Raw genomic sequence first — 21,107 nt, 5'->3', positions numbered from 1 at the left:
AAGTGTCAAAACAAATAACACATGCACATATATGGTATCCCCGCGATCGTAAGAACTTAAACAATAAAATGAACACGTTAATTAAACCGTCGGATGAACAGCGTCCAAAAAAAACACTGCAAAATTCCTTCTTTTCTCCCATTCCCCCCATTAAAAAATAAAATAAAAGTTAATCTATAAGTCCTATGTACCCCAAAATAGTACTAATGAAAACGACACATTGGCCCGAAAAAATCAAGCCCCCATACGGCCACATTGACGGAAAAATACAAAAATATACGGCTCTTGGAATGCGGCGATGCAAAAACAAGTAATTTTTTTTCTAAAAGGCTTTTTATTGTGCAAACGTAGGAAAACATATAAAACCTTTACATATCTGGTATCCCCGTATTCGTGCCGACCCATAGAATAAAGTTAACATGTTATTTACGCTGCATAGTAAATGGCGTAAATTTATAACGTGAAAATCAATTTTGGAATAGCTGCTTATTTTCAATTCTCTCCTAAAATAAATATATTCTAAGCATCTAAAAATGGTACAATTACAAAATACAACTCGTCCCGCAAAAAACAAGCCCTTATACGGCTATGTCGAAGGAATAAAAAAAAAAAAGTTACGACTCTTGGAATGCGACTGTGAAAAAACAAAAAATAATCCTTGGTCATTAACGTGCAAACTGCCCTGGTAATTAAGGGGTTAAACATTTTGGACATTATTTTTCGTTTTGAAAATTTAGTTTTCAGTTGACTTACTGGCTTCGAGTGGTCTCTCAAATGTTTCACTGAATTAAGCTGCCCCAAATCTATGAGGTTCTTGTCACCAGCTTTAAAGTTAGTCTTAATCTCTTATGCTTTTCATTGAAGATTGGGAGAGGATCAATCCACCCAGACTGTAGTAAAATTCTTAAGCATGGCAGGACCAGAATAATGGACACGCAAACCTCGTATCCGCCTAGGGTGCAATTCTAGATGATGATACGTTAAATGTCCAGCAACGCTATATGTGTAACCGTTCTCCTTGAAACGCGGTAATCATTGCCTCCATATTATAAAATGGTTGGTTAGGGACTAGACTGCATAATGCCCCAGGGGCACTATACCAACCGTTGCTCCTTGAATACCAAACAAGGAAGCGCTGATGATCGTAAATGAGACTGCCGGGCCTGCCTTCAAACTGAAAAAAACTATACCTGGCACTTTGAGCAGTTCTTGTGAGTAAGAGAAGCCACAATACACGGTGCGGGAGGGGGTGGTGGTTTGTTTTATACTTGGGGACCAATATCACCTTGTCTTTAGTTGCAACTTCAGTTCTCCTTTTCAAAGACGTCTTCCTTTGTGAACTCACATGTGGTCTAGTTTGTACAATCTTTTTCTAGCGGCTGACTCATGCACATTGACATTGAGTGCAGCGTGACATCTGCTTCTAGATTCGGAGCACCCAGTCTAATCTGAGATCTAATTATTGTACAATGTGTACTTTGTGCTTGTTGATCTATCAAAGAAGCCGAATATTCACATGTGGTGGTGGGTAAACCAACAAGTTTAGGTTTGCCAGTCTGTGCCGCTGCCTACTTGGTTCTTCTTGGATTGGAGTCAAGAGATTGATCCGCCCTGTTGGTAACGTTCACTACTGTAGAGGGCTGCATCTCCTTCTTATTTTATTGTTATTGCATGTTGATCTATCAACTGACTCGCGTAGTAATTGTGTAGATGTCCCGAAAGGAGTGTTACAATAAGACCCAGCATCGGTGCCCCGTGGTTCTGCCAATACAGTAGTGCCACTTATTGCACGCCCTGTAAAAAAGTGCACGTCACTTCTTGAGCCGTTTTTAGAGCCGTTTTTTATTGGGTCAATAGAAAAACGGCTCAAAAAACGCATCCAAAAACGCTTGATGCATAAAAAACGGCTGAAAATCAGAGTCCGTTTTCCCTTGAACAGCTCTGTATTTTACAGCCGTTTTTTGTCTAGCGTGCGAACGTACCCTTATAGGTGGCTGGAAAACTTCACATTAAGAGCTACATAATTGACTAGTTGCAAGTTCGGAGCCTCGAACATTGAAGCACACACTGCAGCAAATATTTGGGTTGTGTACCCCACTGTTACCCCATATTACCCAGGCCAAAATTCCCAAATGAATCCTAGTTAGAACCTCCAGACAATTCTGTGCCCTCAATCTGAGTCTCCAGTGATAATGACGCAAATGACACCCCTAAATTCTTCCAATCAGCGGTGCTTACAGCAGAGTGGGCCACACTGCACCTACACAGTAGTGCCACCTTGCAGCTACGCCTCATTGTAAGATGTAGTGTAGGAAAGCGTTTAGTGCCCATACAGCTATGAAATCAGCACAGAATACCCATACAATGCGCCCGCCGAAAAATAATTACTCGGCCACATAACAGTGACCATAAAATACTGTATCTTTTGGACTAGACAATTTTTAGTAAGACCTTTTGTCTCCTATAAAGTGTCTGATTTTCAGCGGTTTTTTATGTGTTTTTTTTACGGCCGCTTTTGGAGCTGTTTTTCTATTGAGACAATGAAAAACTGCTCCAAAAAACGGCTCAAGAAGTGACAAGCACTTCTTCTTTTTTACGGGGCGTTTTTTGGGCCGTATTTACAAACGGCTGCGTAAAAAAAAATGCCCCGTGGGAAAGAAACGTCGTCTTTCCCATTGAAATCAATGGGCAGATGTTTGGAGGCGTTCAGCCTCTGTTTCTTTAGTCGTTTTTCAGGGCGTTTACGGCCCGAACAACGTCTGAAAATAGCCCGTGTGCACATACCCTAATAGTAAAAATTGTGCACCCCACCGTCCCACTCACTTCCCAAGTAGGCGATGTGGGACTACCTGATGGACACCATGATGGATACCTGATTGAACATATTAAAGTCAAAGGGCTCCGTCGGGCGCCGTGTGTGTCCGTCATGCAATGGATCTGGTGCTTCTGTTTTTTTTTTCTTTCGTTCTGCTCCTATGCCGGAGCCGAGCAATGGAAAACCAGAACGCGCATGTGAACAAAGCTTTCCCAGCCACTTCCTTGTTCTGGTCTGGGTTCAGTCTGTGAAGAACTGACGATTCTGCGTCAGTTTTTTTTTTTCTTCCTGTAATTGCTTTAAAGGGGTTTTCCAAGATAAAATGTCTGTGTTAATGCTTGTAATTTATTAATGTAAATACATTTGTAACATATTTACATTTTCCAAGTTTGCCCCGTTTCCAGATGCTGCCGTGGGGAACTTGACGGGTGATGTCACTCTCTGACTGCTGTGTTGGTCTTCAATTATTTTCCGGCATACGAGTCATCAGTTGACTTGACGTGCCGTGTATGGGCTGTTTTGTCGTACAGCCCATAAAGCCCATTTGCGGCCCCTGCTGTTCTCGCGGTCCCTGTTCTTGCGAACAGCAGAACAGGCCATACATGGTACATCCCAAGTGACGTGTCATATACCCGGAAAATAATTGAAGATCAACACAGCGGCCAGAAAGTGACATCACCCGTCAAGTACCCCACGGCAGCATCTGGAAACGGGGCCAATTTGGAAAATGTAATTATATTACAAATGTATTTACATGAATAAATTACAACCATTAACACAGACATTTTATCTCGGAAAACCCCTTTAAGTTTGTGAATTTCTTTCGTCTGGGTGGCATCCGTATGCCAACTGTTTTTCACATCTGAAAACGTCCTTAATTGTCCCAACACACTGAAAACACCGGCAGGATGGTCACGCGACCGCAGAAAAGGTGATTTCTATTGCTTATATCATAGAGAGCATTGTGAGATTCTTCATGTTCATATTTTTGGCTTCTGACCATATTTTAATCCAGGATCACACTGCTCTGGTTCCACTTCTCAAGGGTCTCCAGACCACCATCGGTAAAAAAAGGGAACAGATTGCATCCGCGTGGCCTTCGTTTTTCACGCAGGCCCCTTGACTTCTATGTACCATACCTGCGTAAAAAAAAAATTTAGAAAAATAGCACATTCTGCTAATTAGAATTTTTTTTTTTTTTTTTTTTAACTCCTCATAGATGGATGGTCCGCAAAAAAAAACTGACTTCCTGAATTGGCTTGTTTTCTGTAATGGGTCCATGCTCAGTCGGAGTGCTGTGCTACACTCGGGCAGTACGCGGATGTAAAAATAGTTAGTTTGAGCTCGAAGTCCTATGACCCAGGACACCCTACCTGCTGGTCATTTCTCTCCAATATATCTACCTGAATTTTACGATCAAACTATTTTATTTTTATCTGGATTATTTGAAGTTTCCTAAATGTAACAAAAATCTGTGCTTATTATATGTGAAGACTAAACATTGTGAGATTGATTTTATCCTGGGCTTTACAAGGATTAATATTTAGGAATTGATTTATTCATGTAATCCTAACACTACAGCAGTAATCTAATCTTGCAACAGAAATCTAATGAAAGGAGAATAAAAGGGTCAAACGACTACTTAAGCCTGAAATCCGCATGAAATCTGTATGCGTCGTCTAGGTTTTGTATTGCTAAAAGTAATTCTTTATTGGAATCCATACGGGTAACTACAGAGAAGACGTAATGGTGTCCCCATTATAATTAGATATCGGTGTTGATCCTAATAATATGGCAACGTGGTTAACATCTGACAAACTAGCAACAAAAGTCCTAATCCAGCATACAATTTTAGGGATACTAATGTCTGTCTTTGCATTTTCTATGCCCATCAGCATAATATGACAGCCCCTGTGTGAATACCACTCCCAGAATATAGGCTGCAGTACAGTACGTGTCCTGTTCTATTCTGAAGGTACCTACAGAGGAGTAGATGAGGATTACAGGGACGGATTGGGACGAATAGTATGCGGATGTCATCCGTGTGTTGTCCGTGTTCTTCATGCACCCATAGACCTTCAATGGGCGAGTCTCATCTGCAAAAACCAACCAGAATAGGGCATGCGGTGAGTTTCACACAACAGACACGCTGCGTGAAAAAACACGGATGTGTGAATAGCCACATAGAATTGCATTGGTCAGTCTGCTGTCCGTTATACAAATGGACAGCACACGGACGTGAAATACATTTGTGCGAATAAGGCCTTAAAGGGGTTTTCCGTCTTAGACATTAATGGCATATCCACAGGATATGCCACAAATGTCCGACAGATGCGGCTCTGGGACCCGCACTAATCTGTAGAATGGGGTCCCCTAAACCCTGTCCTACCTTGCTTGTTTCCCGCTGCCTTCCGGCCACTTCCTCACTAGGTGGTCAGGAGTTACGGAAACCGCCTAGCTCGCTGAGCATCTCTGTTTCCTCCTCTGGAGGCAGCGTGAGCCGTGCAAGCTAGAATGGGGTTTAGAGGGCCTCGTTCTAGAGATAGGTGTGGGACCTGCATTTGTTGGACATTTATGGCATATCCTGTGGATATGCTATAAAAGTCCAAGATGGGAAAACACATCACTCTTTAGCAGTTCTCGTTATCACAGGATGACAATGAAAGGCTTTTATAAAGCTGGAAGCAGATAACAGAAGGTCACACCACTGATTATAGATGATGGGGACTTCCCGCCTCCTCCCTTATGTGACCTCTGCACATGTTTAAGAGCATGCCCACATCACTCTCTCTTGGGGTATGTTCACACACTGTGTATTTCGGGGTGTAAACTCCTCAAAATATTCCTGAAAAAACGGTAGCTAGATGCCTACTAACATCTGCCCATTGAATTAAATGGGGGGTGGGGAATGGCGTTTCGTTCAGACCAGACGGGGAGCTTTTTTATGCCACTGTTAAAAAAAAAAAAAAAAAAAGAGCGTAAAAAGGAGCATGTCTCTTCTTGAGCTGTTTTTGGAGTTTTTTTTATTGACAATAGAAAAACAGCCCCAAAAATGCCTAAAAAAACCCGGCTGAAAATCAGTCTGTTTTCCTTTTTGAAGACAGCTCCGTAATTTTCAGCAGTTTTTGATTTTGCATGTGAACTTAGTAACAACTTATGCAAGTACATGTGCCATGCAGTTTCAAAAGTCGCCATGTTTTGGATAGGGAATATCATCCACTTCTCTTCAGAACGCCCAGCTTCTGCCAGATCACGCTGTGACGTCACTCACAGGTCCTGCATCGTGTCAGACGAGCGAGGACACATCGGCACCAGAGGCTTCAGTTGATTCTGCAGCAGCATCGGCGTTAGCAGGTAAGTCGATGTAGCTACTTACCTGCAAACGCTGATGCTGCTGCAGAATGAACTGTAGCCTCTGGTGCCGATGTGGCCGACACGATGCAGGACCTGGGGCAGGAAGTGAGTGACGTCACAGCGTGATCTCTCGAGAACACGGCTGTGTCTGCACTGCCAGAAGCTGGGTGTTCTGAAGAGAAGTGGATGATACTTCTCATCAGAACGCCCAGCTAGTAAAAGTATTAAAAACGCCCCGATGTACGCACATAATACACGCCCAGTTAGACTTTTACTTTTAAACACACCCACTTGGACTTTTGCAAGCCTCATTTGCATAACTACAAAAATGGTCATAACTTGGCCAAAAATGCTCGTTTTTTAAAAATAAAAACGTTACTGTAATCTACATTGCAGCGCCGATCTGCTGCAATAGCAGATAGGGGTTGCAAAATCTGGTGACAGAGCCTCTTTAACCAAACCAGACAGAGCTTCAGTGCAAAGCATGGAGGAGAACGGGTAGGATCTGGAGTCTCTGAGACCGTAGATGGATTTTACTTCAGACTACCTTAGACATCCAATGCAGCAAAATTATTATCCATAGGTTGTGATTGTTAAGGAAATATTGTCTATGGATTTGCATTCTATCTTTCTCACCCTTCTCTCTCCTTCTCTCCCTCTTTTCTCATTAAAAGGGTTGTCCAGGATTAGGAAAGCATGGCTGCCGCCTTCTAAAAAGAATGAGACGCCTGTCCACAGGTTGTTCAGTTTTACCAGTTCAGCCCCATTCACTTCTATTGAGCTGAGCTGCAATACCAGACACAGCCCATGGACAGGGGTGGCGCTGTTCCTGGAAGAAAGCAGACCTGTTTTTCCTTATCCTGGACAACCCCTTTAAACCATGGCCTGTTGATAAACTGTGATTTGTATTTCTTACTTCTGGAGCACAATTTTCTATAAATAGTATTCTAATACTTTGAACAGAATGAGTTAAGAGCATGGAAGTAGAGAATTTGACTTTGGAGAACAATAACCTTCCATGGCTGATTGTAATGCGTTGTTCTTGTAATAAATGTCTCGCTCGGAGCTACTTTTGAGTATGATTTAGATTCAGCTGTGCTGTGGAAATTGAAGTACATTGTTTTCCTTTCTCTGCCTTTTCTCCCCCCCCTAAAGTAGCACAAATTGTTTTATCTCAGAGATGTTCATTCATAATCCAAAGGGCAGATTGAAGAGATGTTACAGCCTTAGGAGACATTTAATTATTTTCTGTTCATGGGTCCTTAAAGCATCACAACAAAAGAAATCTCACTTCCAAAGCTTCTTGATTATATTTTGCAAACCGATTTGATTTATGTGGCTCAACAATCTATAGTTAAAGACCGGAATATGGGCGTTAATGCCGTCAGTCACTGCTGACCCATTACATCAGCGGTCCCCAGCCTTTTTTAACCAAGGACCAGTTTCATGCAACCCCATTTTTCCACAGACCGGCGGGGGGTTTCGGGGTTTAGAGTCCGTTCACACATTTCCTACATACTGCATACTACATTTCAGCAACGGAGCTCCTTATGAAAAATCCGCAGCAAAGTACTAGAACAAACCTGGTCGCTGACCACAAACTCCTTCCATCCAGTCGACGCCCTTCTCTCCAGAGATGTCTGCACATACGGCTGTCCTGTTCCACAGTGACCACCAGGGTGCGCTCGCGAGCTCAGTCCAGACTCAAGAAGCCAGAGCGCACGCATGTGGGAGATTGTGCTGATTGCTTCCTGAGCACCCTGGGCTATAAGAAGGTCCCAGCCCCATCCTCCCACACCTGAGCGTTGTTGTCGCATTCCAAGTTTGTCTTGCAAATGGTCCCCTAGTAGTTCCTGCTCCCAGTGTTCCCTCCTTGTTCCTGTTACCTGTATCCTGTTCTAGTGCTGTGTTGTGCTGTAGTCTGGCTGTGCTGTATACCACGCATGTCCTGCTTCTCCACGCCTGACTGCTTCCTGCTGCCTAGTCCCAGCTAAGCCTGCCTTGCTACTGTCCGAGCTGCCACAGGTACCCTATATGGACTATAGACTCTGACCTGCGCCCTGTTGGCCAGCTGCCATACCGCCAAGGCGATACGGCCCAGTGGGTCCACGAACCCTACGTGACACTCATCCACACGCTGCTTAAATAATGAGCATAAAAAACACTCAGAAATTGACTTGCAGAGTTTTATTCCGCAGCATGTGAATTGTGTTTGCGTAACTGCTGCTTATTTGTTGCGGGTTTGCCCCATTGACATCAATGGGAGGGTAAAACCCATAGCAAATAGCAGTTGTTGCGTTTATTGGGGCAGAATCGTAATGATTCTGCCGCAAGAAACGCAACTCTGAAAAAAAAAATCTACTTTCTCAGAAGTCTGTTTTCCTTCTCCAGGCTGACCTCCTAGGATGACGTTTCATCGCATGTGACCGCTGCAGCCAGTCACAGGCTGCAGCGGTTTCCTGGGATAAAACGTCATCCCAGGAATGCTTAGCGGTTTTCCGCAGCAGATATTCCGGGTGAAAAACCACCACAATTTGGTGCAGTTTTTCGCCCGGAATTCCCTTCGGATACTGCGGCCCAGTACCAAATGATTCACGGCCCGGTGGCTGAGGATCACTGTATGTACTATACATGATTTTTGTACTTCGAATTCAAAAGATGCTTTAAAGTTTTAAAACAGAGCCTATTTGTTGAGTGTATATGTTCACACTGAAAATACCTTCTACCGCAACTTCACTTCTAACCAAAGAAGTGTATTAGACCCCCTTTACATATGTCCGGTGATCCTTTTTGTTGCCTACCATTCCCAAAACTTGTTTGATGTGACTGGTAATGACTGGCTCTGAGGTAGTTTGTTTCAATAGCTTCAGATCCATAAACGACAAGGGTTTTGTTTCATCAAGCTTATTGGCTACATGTAATTTAGCTGCTGAGATTTTTTACTGTGAGAGGGGAAGAGCGAGCTGCTTCATTAGCAATCTGGACACAAGACCACAACAAAGACTATACGCTGTGAAATACTGATTAAATAAAAACGGAAAAAATTTAATTATGCTACAACACTGTACAAATTTTTTATGGTATGTTTATAATAAAATTTTAGGGATTACTTACACTAGCATATTTAAAGAAGTTCTCTGGTAGAAAATGAGACAGAGTTTAGATTGAATTGGTTACCCTGGTATTTTTTTGGATCTGGTGTAGTAATGGGAGCGCTTCCATTAATAACAATATTTTAGGGAATTGCTGTTTACGCCGTCTATAATACACCTCTAAACTAGTTTTTATTACTTTTGACTAGAATAGACAAGATCGTCTTTAAAAACTTGTATGCCTTACCCTCTAACTTTGTTTTTTCTAAAGTCTACAGGCTACATGCACACGTTGCGGAATTTGAAAAGTGAAAGTCGCACACGGAAGCACTTCCGTGTGACACGCGTGATTCGCGCAACAGTAGATAAAGAAATTAACCCCTTCGCGCTCAGGTCAGTAATAGTACGTCCTGCTAAGTAGAACGTTCGCGCTCAGGTCAGTACTATTACTGACCTGAGTAAACACGGCGCCATCTTTCCCCGGCGCGTGTCTGAGCTGTGATACCTGCTATTTCCGACAGCAGGCTATCACAGCTTAGTGTGCAGGGACCGATCGCGGTGGTCCCCGCCGATTAACCCCTTAGAAGCCGCGTTCAATAGCGATCGCGGCTTCTTAGGGGTTAAGCTGCCATCGCCGGCCTGCTACACGATAGCGGGCCGTGATGGCTACTATGGCAACCAGAATCCTAACAATGGACTCTGGCTACGCCATCGACGGAAGCCTAGTGGATCCCGACAAAATCAGGACCCACTATGCTTGCTGTCAGCGAACAGCTGACAGCTCTAATACACTGCACTACGCATGTAGTGCAGTGTATTAGAATAGCGATCAGAGCCTCCTGCCCTCATGTCCCCTAGTGGGACAAAGTAAAAAAAGTGTAAAAAAGTAAAAAAAAGTTGTGTGAAAATAAAAGATTTAAAAGTAATAAAAGTAAAAGTCCCCCTTTTTCCCTTATCAGTTCTTTATTATTAATAAAAATATATAAATAAACAAATAAACTATACATAATTGGTATCGCCGAGTCCGTAACGTCCTGAACTACAAAACTATGTCGTTATTTATCCCGCGCGGTGAACGCCGTAAGAGAAAATAATAATAAACCGTACCACAATCACAATTGTTTGGTCACTTCACCTCCCAAAAAATGGAATAAAAAGAGATCAAAAAGTCGCATGTACCTAAAAATGGTACTGATCGAAACTACAGTTTGTTACGCAAAAAATAAGTCCTCGCACGGCTTTCCTGATGGAAAAATAAAACAGTTCTGGCTCTTAGAATAAGGTGACACAAAAAATAAATTATATTTTACAAAATGTATTTTATTGTGCAAACGCCATAAGACATAAAAAAAAAATATAAACATCTGGTATCGCCGTAATCGTATCGCCCCGCAGAATGAAGTGAATGTGTCATTTATAGCGCACGGTGAACGCTGTAAAAAAAATTGAATAAAAAACAATAGTAAAATTGCTGTTTTTTTAGTCACCACGCCACCTAAAAATAGAATAAAAACTGATCAAAAAGCCGCATGCACCCCAAGAAAACTACAATGGATTCCTCAAGGGGTCTAGTTTCCAAAAAGGGGTCACTTTTGGGGGGTTTCCACTGTTTTAGCACCATAAGACCTCTTCAAACCGGACATGGTGCCTAATAAATTAAATTAAATTAATTAAATGTCACCTCTACTTTGCTCTAAATTCCTGTGAAACGCCTAAAGGGTTAATAAACTTTTTAAATGCTGTTGTGAATACTTTGAGGGGTCTAGTTTCTGAAATGGGGTGTTTGATAAGGGTGTCTAATATATGGGCCCCTCAAAGCAACTTCAGAACTGAGCTGGAAACTAAAAAATAAAATAAAAATGAGGCAATACTTCGCTTCTTACATTATACTGATAATGAGCCGTGCCCACCCCGAGATGACCCCAGTTTTGACCGTTTGTATAAACGGAGACCCCTATTAGACCGTTTCAGCATTCACCCCCGAGAAGTGTATTTCTATAGATGAATCCCTGGTACATTTGAAAGGGAGGCTTCAATTCCGCGAGTACCTGCCGGGTAAGAGGGCAAGGTATGGCGTGAAGATGTATAAGCTGTGCGAGAGTGCATCACGGTATACCTACAAATTTAGGATATATGAAGGGAAGGACACCAGTTCTCAGCCCCAAGAATGCCCCCCCTTACTGGGAGTTAATACAAAAATTGTGTGGGATTTGGTGCACCCACTGCTGGACCAGGGTTACCACCTCTACCTGGATAATTTTTATACCAGCGTCCCACTCTTCAACTGCCTCGCTTCCAGAAGTCCTGCGGCATGCGGCACTGCTAGAAGAAACCTGAGAGGCCTCCCTACGACTCTGCTTGGGCAAACACTCAGAAGGGGTGAGAGCAGGGCACAATCCAGCAGCAACATATTGTGTGTCAAGTACAAGACCAGGGAGATGCCACACCAGTACCCATGTACCTGTACGAGGTACCAGTACAGGGACCCCCAAACTAGACTGCATCCTGGACTACAATAGGTACATGGGAGGGGTGGACTTGTCAGATCAAGTCCTGAAGCCTTACAGTACTTCTGGAAGCGGGGCCACAGGCATCGTACCAGGGCAACACTTTTTAGGAGAAGTTCCCCAAACTGGCAAGAAGGGAAAAAGTCAAAAGACGTGCAGAGTCTGCTATAAGAGGGGGATAAGGAAGGACACAATATATCAATGTGACGCGTGTCCCGAAAAACTAGAGCTCTGTATGAAAGAGTGTTTTCAAATTTATCATCCATCCCTTTATTTTTCATTTACCTCAGTTTTACTCGCTCTGATCCACTTCGCACAGCTTACCCCTCCTCATCTTTCCCCTCTGAGCCCTGCTGTGTGCCCAGGCAGCTGATAACAGCCACATGTAGGGTATTGCCGTACCCGGGAGAGCCAACATTACAGTTTATGGGGTGTAGGTCTCCGGTGGCACATGCTGGGCACAATATATCGGACACTGACATGGCATATATATAGAAAATTGCAAATCTCACTCTGCACCATCTGCTGCGTATTATCTTTTACACAATACCTGTGGGGTCAAAATGCTCACTACACCTCTAGATGAATGCCTTAAGGGGTGTCGTTTTTAAAACGGGGTCACTTCTCGGGGGTTTCAACTGTACTGATACCTCAGGGGCTTCTGCACACACGACTTAGCACCAGAAAATTCCCAGTAGGCCACATGGTGGTCCTTTCCTTCTGAGCCCTCCTATGGGCCCAAACGGCAGTTTATCACCACAAATGGGGTATTGCCGCACTCAAGACAAATTGGGCAACAAAATGCGGTATTTTATTCCTTGTGAAAATAAGAAATTTTGAGCCAAAACTACCTCTTATTGGAAAAAATAATTTTTTTTTAATTCACAGCCCAATTCAAATAAATTCTGTGAAAAAACTGTGGGGTCTAAATGGTCACAACACCCATAAATAAATTCTTTGAGGGGTGTAGTTTCCAAAATGGGGTGACTTCTGGTGGGTTTCCATTGCTTTGATACCTTTGGGGCTCTGCAAATGCAACATGGCACCCGAAAACCAATCCAGCAAAATCTGGGCTCCAAAGAACACATAGCGCTCCTTTCCTTCTGAGGCCTCCCATGGGCCCAAACGGCAGTTTATGGCCACAAATAGGGTATTGCCGCACTCAGGACAAATTTGGCAACAAAATGGGGCATTTTGTTCCCTGTGAAAATAAGAAATTCTGATCAAAAATGACATCTTATTGGAAAAATTGTCATTCTTTTAATTTCACAGCCCAAATCAAATACGCGCTGTGAAAAAACTACGGGGTCAAAATGGTAACAATAACCATAAATTAATTCCTTGAGGGGTGCAGTTTCCAAAATGGGGTCAGTTTTGGGGGATTCGTACTGTTTTGGCACCTCAACACCTCTCCAAACCTGGCATGCTGCCTAAAATATATGCTAATAAAAAAGCACCACCAAAATGCACTAGGTGCTTCTTTGCTTCTGTGGCTTGTGATTTAGTCCACGAGCGCACTAGAGCCACATGTGGGACATTTCTAAAAACTGCAGAATCTGGACAATACATATTTAGTAGTGTTTCTCTGGTAAAACCTTCTTTGTTACAGAAAAAAAATAGAATAAAATTGAAATTCAGAAATCAAAACGAAATTTGCAAATTTCACCTCCACTTTGCTTTAATTCCTGTGAAATGCCTGAAGGGTTAAAAAACTTTCTAAATGCTGTTTTGAATACTTTGAGGGGTCTAGTTTTTAAAATGGGGTGCTTTATGGGGGTTTCTAATACATAGGCCCCTCAAAGCCACTTCAGAACTGAACAGGTACCTTAAAAAAAAGGCTTTTGAAATTTTCTTAAAAATATGAGAAATTGCTGTTTATGTTCTAAGCCTTGTAACGTCCAAGAAAAATAAAATAATGTTCAAAAAACGATGCCAATCTAAAGTAGACATATGGGAAATGTGAACTAGTGACTATTGTGGGTGGTATAACCCTCTTTTTTACAAGCCGATGCATTTAAATTCTGAAAAATGCTATTTTTTTCTAAATTTTCTCTAAATTTTGCAATTTTTCTCAAATAAAGACTGAATATATCGACCAAATTTTACCACGAACATGAAGCCCAAAGTGTCACGAGAAAACAATCTCTGAATCGCTTGGATAGGTTTAAGCATTCCGACATTATTACCACAAAGTGAAATATGTCAGATTTGAAAAATGGGCTCTGAGCCTTAAGGCCCAAACTAGGCTGCGTCCTTAAGGGGTTAAGGAAGTGCTTTTAGTTTTTATTTTTCCACACTTCAAAACCGCGTGTCATAAGCAAGGCATATGCGTGAAAATCACGCAGCCAACACGGATGACACACGGAAGTGCAACGCGCGCAAAACGCACACGCTCATGTGAATAAGGCCTAATAGTGTGTATTTTGATGCGGAAATATTTATTTATTTTTTGTTTTTTATGCTGCAGATTTTGGTGCGTTTTTTTTTTCCCCCTAAATTTAGTCAGATACAATTCACAAGCGGAAACGCAAGATAAATTGACTTACTGTGGATTTGAAAATACGCACCGCAGGTCAATTTACATGCAGAATGCAGAAAAAAATCTGCGACATGTAGATGAGCTTTCTTGAAATCTCATTTACTTTGCTGGTTCTGTATTAGGGTATGTTCACACTCTGAGCCAAAAACGTCTGAAAATACGGAGCTGTTTTCAAGGGAAAACAGCACCTGATTTTCAGACGTTTTTTGAGCAACTCGCATTTTTCGGGCCGTTTTCGCGGCGTTTCCGTGCCGTTTTTTCGGCCGTTTTTGGAGCTGTTATCAATAGAGTCTATGAGAAAACAGCTCCAAAAACGTCCCAAGAAGTGTCCTGCACTTCTTTTGACGAGGCTGTAATTTTACGCGTCGTCTTTGACAGCTGTCAAATGACGACGCGTAAATTACAGGTCGTCTGCACAGTACTTCGGCAAACCCATTCAAATGAATGGGCAGATGTTTGCCGACGTATTGCAGCCCTATTTTCAGACGTAAAACGAGGCATAATACGCCTCGTTTACGTCTGAAAATAGGTCGTGTGAACCCAGCCTTACGCTGCGAATTTTCCGCACGAAAATACACGTGCTAAATTCGCACATAATACACATCGCATGCATTTAACCTGCGTTCAAAATTCAGTACTGATTAAGCTATAAGGGATCTGTCTACCTTGTTGACTGGATCTTGTAGAATTTAGAAGAATTGTGAATACAGCTCTGGACTATAGCTCAGACTAACTTTGGACCAGTGCAAGATAGGTAATATATTTTACAAAGTTAATCAACTTTTTATTTAGATAAGGATAATGTGTAAAATGGTGCTCAAAAAGGTGGACATGCCCTTTACATGGGGTCCACAATGAACACTGTTACATATAAAGGCTAGCCATTTGAGGAGGTATAGTTCCTACATTTTCTCAGCAGACAGGCCATACATTTCAGATTTCTCCTGCAAATTATTGGAGAGATTCTTGTAATAAGATAATATTTGTGAAATTACTATTTTAGCAATGTGATATTTTAAACCATGTGACTCCATAGATGTACAAAAACGTCACATTTAGGCTATGTTCACACGGGGTATTTTGCCGAGTTTTTTGACGCGGAAACCGCGTCGCAAAACTCGGCAGAAACGGCCCGAGAACGCCTCCCATTGATTTCAATGGGAGGCGTCGGCGTCTTTTTCCCGCGAGCAGTAAAACTGCCTCGCGGGAAAAAGAAGCGACATGCCCTATCTTCGGGCGCTTCCGCCTCTGACCTCCCATTGACTTCAATGGGGGGCAGGAGAAAGTGTATTTCTCGCTGTTTTATGCCCGCGGCGCTCAATGGCCGCGGGCGAAAAACGGCGCGATAATTGCCGCGAAAATCGGCGTGCAGGGAGAGGAATATCTGCCTCAAAGTTCCAAACGGAATTTTGAGGCAGATATTCCTCCCCCAAAATACTCCGTGTGAACATGCAGTCTAGTCAATGCCCTGCTCTATTAAACAGGTAGTCTCATTACAGGCAAAGCTGGCATATTGGTAGGATAAGCCACCAATGTCCGATTCACTTGCATTGTCTGGACATGGCCTTGTTGATGCTAGAAGGGTGAGGTCTAAGATAAAAAAAATAAGTTCCCTTTTATATGTTTTTGTATTTCAAATCTTGAATTCCAGTTTTCACTATGGCCACTAGAGCACACACATCAGGCTGACATTTCCTGTAAATTTTGCTGTGTAGACTGGGACATTGTCAGCAGAGAGCGGGAATATTTAACCCCCTAACGTATTATCACGTAACTGTACATAAGGGTTAAGGGGAAGTATGGAGCGAGCTCATGGGCTGAGCTCGCTCCATGCACAGCGGGTGACGACCGTGTTACACAGCCGACACCTCACTGCAACGGGCGGAATCAAATATCACTTTGATTCCGCCAGTTTAACACCTTAAATGCCGCGGTCAATCCCGACCGCAAGCATTTGAAGTCTTCTAATTAGGGGGCTGCTCCCTCAAACACGCCATCGCGCCCCCCCTGCAGCACGATCGGCCGGTAACAACGGTTGTTATGGCAGCCTGGGGGCCTAACAAGGGCCCCCAGGTCTGCCTTCTTTATACTCCTTTGAAGCTCTGCCTCCATGTTTCTGTCATTATGGACAACATTGGGTTAATCTGTAAGGTACATGATGGGGTTAATTACTATTAATGTGAGGCACATGGAGGTTAAATTCATCATACCTCGTGCCTTACATTAAGTGAAATAAATAAGTTTTTATTTTTTATAGCGTACACATCATAAGTGACACAAAAAAATTGTTGTGCAGGTTATTATGGCCGCGCCAATACCGAATGTGTATATTTTATGTATTGAGACTTATTTTATTTAAAAAACGTGTGTGTGTGTGTGTGTGTGTGTGTGTATTTTTTTTAAATTTACCATTACTTTGTTTTTACTTTTTTATATTTAAACTTTAATGTACTGGCATATATCTATATGCCAGTACATTAGCCTGTGTTAGGACATACCCAAGTATGCCCTAACAGGAAATATGATCAGACAGCCCTGGGGTCCTTCAATGGACCATGGGCTGTCTGCCCATATATGGTATGTCCCTCAATCGCGTCACAGGGAATCCCTGTGACGCGATCCAAGGGGCATCCCCCTTATTTTACCCTTGAATGCTGTGGTCCGCTTTGATCGCAGCATTCAGGGGAATCGCGTCGCAGATGAGCGGTTTCTCTGATCTCCGCCGTTAGAGCGAGGCTGCGGCTGTGTAATGCAGCCATTGCCCCACTACTGACAATGAGTGTGTGTGTGGTGATGCGGCGGCGCTGCACTAATGTGCGACGGCACTGCACTAATGTGCGGCGGCGCAGACACTGAAGACAGAACGTGGGGCTGTTTTTCAGTGCGCCTGCCATGTTCTGTCTTCAGTGCCGGCCGCATCACCTCATGATGACCGCGTGCACACTTAGGACGCACAGCTGCAGCCCCGTTCTCATACATTCATGTGTTACAATGCTAAGCTGTGCGGCGGCACAGCTTAGTATCGAATACATGAAATAATGGTATCTAACAGTTTGAGGGTGCACTGCATAGAAACCGTATCGAAGTTTCGATGCATCCCTACTATTGACCCATCTGTTCATTCATTGCAGCTGCCATAAAGCACATACACCTTGCTGTACTCTTTATACAGACCATACAGGACATCTTGTGTCTTCAATGTGGCCACCCTCAGGGACGTCTTTAGAAATGAAAAATTAAAACAAATCAAATACATTTTCTCTTTTACAGATTTACCAATAATAAAATGACCGTTAAATACATGAGACCTTCCCTTTAAAATCTGGTCATATGATGAAAATGGTAAAAATGTTTTGTTTTTGTCTCTTAGTGTTTTATCAAATATAGTTCTTAATATGGTGATATCTAGAATCCAGAGCTTCATTTTGGGTAGAGTGGGCATTTTCGTCAGTTACATAAAGGGTATTAACTTAGGCATGGCTTGGCACAACGTCCTACAGATGGCATGCCTTGGGTTACTCTTGTTCATTTAGTTTAGAAGGACTAAAATAAGCATTAATAGGCGAATAGCAAAAAAAGGAGAAATTGTGCTTTTCATTGGCATGGATTGCCTTATTGTGATTGCACTTGTTTTCCAGATGAATGAACACTATAGGTTTCTGGCAGTGAAGCTCTTAGGCTGGTTCCAGAAGTGTTCAGTCTTTTCTATAAAACCTACTACCCCGGTTAATGTCCAAATCTGTCCGGATGGAGTTTGTAATGCGGCTCTAGGGCCAGATTGGTCTTTATTTGGTGCCATTGACAAGAAAACTAACGTTTTATGGGTTCTAAAAAACAAAGACTGTTCATAAATTAGTTTTTTTACGCAGTTCTCATTTTTATATGTGGCTGAAGAGTTAAAGAAGTTGTTTGAGATGATAAAAACATGGCTGCTTTCTTCCTGAAGCTGTGCCACTCTTGTCTATGGGCTGTGTGTGGTATTGCAGCTCGTCTCCATTCATATAAATAGGGATCAGCTGCAATACCACACACAGCCCATAGACGAGAGTGGAGCTGTTTCTGGAAGAAAACGGCCTTTTTTGCAATGCTTTGCCTGCAGATTACGTAACATCGTGAGATGGGCTTTATTTATTACTGTCATTTTGCTCTCATTTCCTTATTGTAGCAGAGATGATTGAGTATTACTGGAACGTTTAGCTATTGCAAGTCTAGTATTTTGCTGTGAGAATTATTAGTGTTGATTTTATTTATTCCCTACAGCTGTGGATCTGAGACATTATCATGTTAGTGACTATAAGTGCTAGTATTCGTGATGTCATTTAAAGGGGTTTATTCACTCCTAAGAATATCCTCCTACACTTTTGCAATATAAAAAAAAAAACGAAACGCTAACGCATTGAACTTTAAAATATATGCATCGGTATACTTTTTCTTTTTACCGTATGGAGTAGCATAGTCCACTACATCGGAGCCTTCTGTCGGGGGTATACATCAGGAAAAACTTCTGAAATATACCTGTTAAGTGGTGGGGGTGGGGATTCTGCTCCGCTCTCTTATACCGGTTTCACTGAACATTAGTCACCAGTACAGCTCCAGCATTAAATGTTTCCGAGCGTTCCAAGATTCCTGAATAGCAAATCCTTACACATGCGGTATACGTGTTAATCTTCTCTATTGTTGCATGAATAGGCCGATATATTCATGAAAAGCTGGTTGACAACTCCTATAGTAACTGTAATATCAGCCATATTGGTTGTCAACCAGCTTTTTGCTAAAAACCGGTATAACTAAAGAGGGCAATGTAAGTATTTAAGATAAATGGTGTTTTTTTGGTTTTTTGTTTTTTCCTTTTTAAATGAGTCGTCTTTAAGATAACTAGTGTGTTAGTGTACACCAGAGTTATTTGTGCACTCCTTGCACGTTAATGGAGCTGAGCAGCAATACCAGACGCAACCTATAGACCGTTATGGCGCTGTTTCTGGAAGAATGCCTCCAGTGTTACGGCCTTCTCTCATTCACTTGAATGAGAGAAGGCTGTGAACTGCCGCTACAAGTGTGTCGGCGATTCACAGTAGGAGCAGATAAGGAATGCCGCAGCCCCTTCAAACAGCTGATGGGCAGGGGTGTCAGGAGTCTGACCCCACCAATCAGATATTGATCATCCATTTCTTTTGAATGGACATCCCCTTTAATCTATTGTATTAATAAAACCGACAGCATGGTGTATCAAATGTTGGCAGTCATGCTTGAAGCGCTGGCATTCTGGGTTACCATCTTACCAAGGGCAACATCTGCCTTTAGTTTGTATGTTTCCCTTTACTTCAGTAAGGGGGTTTTACACTGGACGATTATCTGGTAGGCCACCATTCATAGAACGCTTGTTGCCGATAATTGCCCGGTGTAAACAGAGCAGCGATCAGCAGATGAACGAGCAATCTGCTGATTGTATCGTTTAAAAAAAGTAAAATACTATCGTTGTCGGCAGCACATCTCCGTGTCTAAACAGGGAGACGCGCTGCTGACATGATGATAATGTATGTAGACGAGCGATCGGCGTAACGACCGCTCATCCCCATCCATAGCTCCTTGTGGCAGGAGCAAACGAGCGCCGATCAACGATGTCTCGTTGATTTGCGTTCGCTGCACAGGCCAAAATCGGCCGGTGTAATAGGGGCTTTAGTTTCCTCCGGGGTACTCCGTACTCCAAAAAACCTACTGATAGGTTAATAGGCTTCTTGTGAAATTGTTTTGTGTGGTTGGATTGAATTATTACAATCTGTGTACACCGCTCTAGAACGTGTTGGCATTTTCTAAACCGTATAATAAAAAATTGTATCCATCTTTCTCATTTCAGCTTTGCTCCGTGGTGCCCTGCATGCCAGCAGATTCAACCAGAGTGGAAAGATTTTGCAAAACGAAGCACTGTCCTTGATGTAAATGTAGCGAGGGTGGATGTCACTGAAGAGCCAGGTACAAGCCTCGTGTTGTGCGGCCTGGAACTTCTTTTTGGTTCATGCGATTTACCGTTGCGCCAAACATGCATCAGCACAAATCATTATGTAGTGGCATGCCAGGGGCACAGCTGCTCTGCCAAGGGGGGGGGGGTGACACTTGTAATTATTACGTTCTGAAATTAATTATGCTGAGTATTCAGTACTTTTATTTTATTTTTTCTCACAAAGCTCTGGATGTCTTGTGAACGTATGACTCCGCAACCAGCGCTCTATGTTATTCCTCAGTAAATTGAACACAGAGATAGGCAGACGGTGAGAGCTGCCCTCCCCAATTCCATGCTGAATGTGATCTTCAAAAAAAATACCTAGTTTTAATTTGGATTTGTAAGCAGAAACCATGTATTACGGGGCACATTGGTGGACTCAAAAGGGGAAAATGGCAGAAAAAGGTAAATGTGTAATGGAATATTTTACATGAACTATCCGGATACGTTGTTGAGTTGTAGGCACAGTTATTATGACCTGAACCCCCTGTAGGGAATATAATTTTCTTCTATTGGCATGCAAATGTATAGTTAGCTAAATAAGATGTTTATGGGCAAAAAAAAAATAAAAAATCCGATTGTAATTTATATTGATGACATTCCCTGAACCGCCACATATTCCGGTGTTTATGTGCCATAACCCGGGGACTTGCAGTTTCCATGGCAGCAACATAGAGCAGGATAAAGCATTAGTGATTTTATCTTAAAAATTCTTTACATGAAAACCCATTTCAATAAAATACAGAGTAGCAGCCCCCCCCCCCCATAGTTGAGATGTAACGTGCATATTAATGCCAATATA

The 21,107-nt window shown here is 42.5% G+C and overlaps 1 protein-coding gene across 1 annotated transcript in view; it reads left to right on the top strand.

Moving 5' to 3' along the window:
• Window positions 1–21,107, top strand: part of TMX4 (thioredoxin related transmembrane protein 4) — a 69,867-nt gene that overhangs the window by 6,380 nt on the left and 42,380 nt on the right. Inside the window, exon 2 of the mRNA XM_075863059.1 lies at window positions 20,162–20,277. Coding sequence (XP_075719174.1) covers window positions 20,162–20,277 — 116 coding nt within the window. The remainder of the gene's footprint in view (window positions 1–20,161; window positions 20,278–21,107) is intronic.

Source organism: Rhinoderma darwinii, chromosome 4, assembly GCF_050947455.1.
Source record: "Rhinoderma darwinii isolate aRhiDar2 chromosome 4, aRhiDar2.hap1, whole genome shotgun sequence".
Classification (NCBI taxonomy): domain Eukaryota; kingdom Metazoa; phylum Chordata; class Amphibia; order Anura; family Rhinodermatidae; genus Rhinoderma; species Rhinoderma darwinii.
The sequence above is the reverse complement of the archived record's forward strand: the minus strand, read 5'-3'. Positions and strand labels throughout refer to the sequence as shown.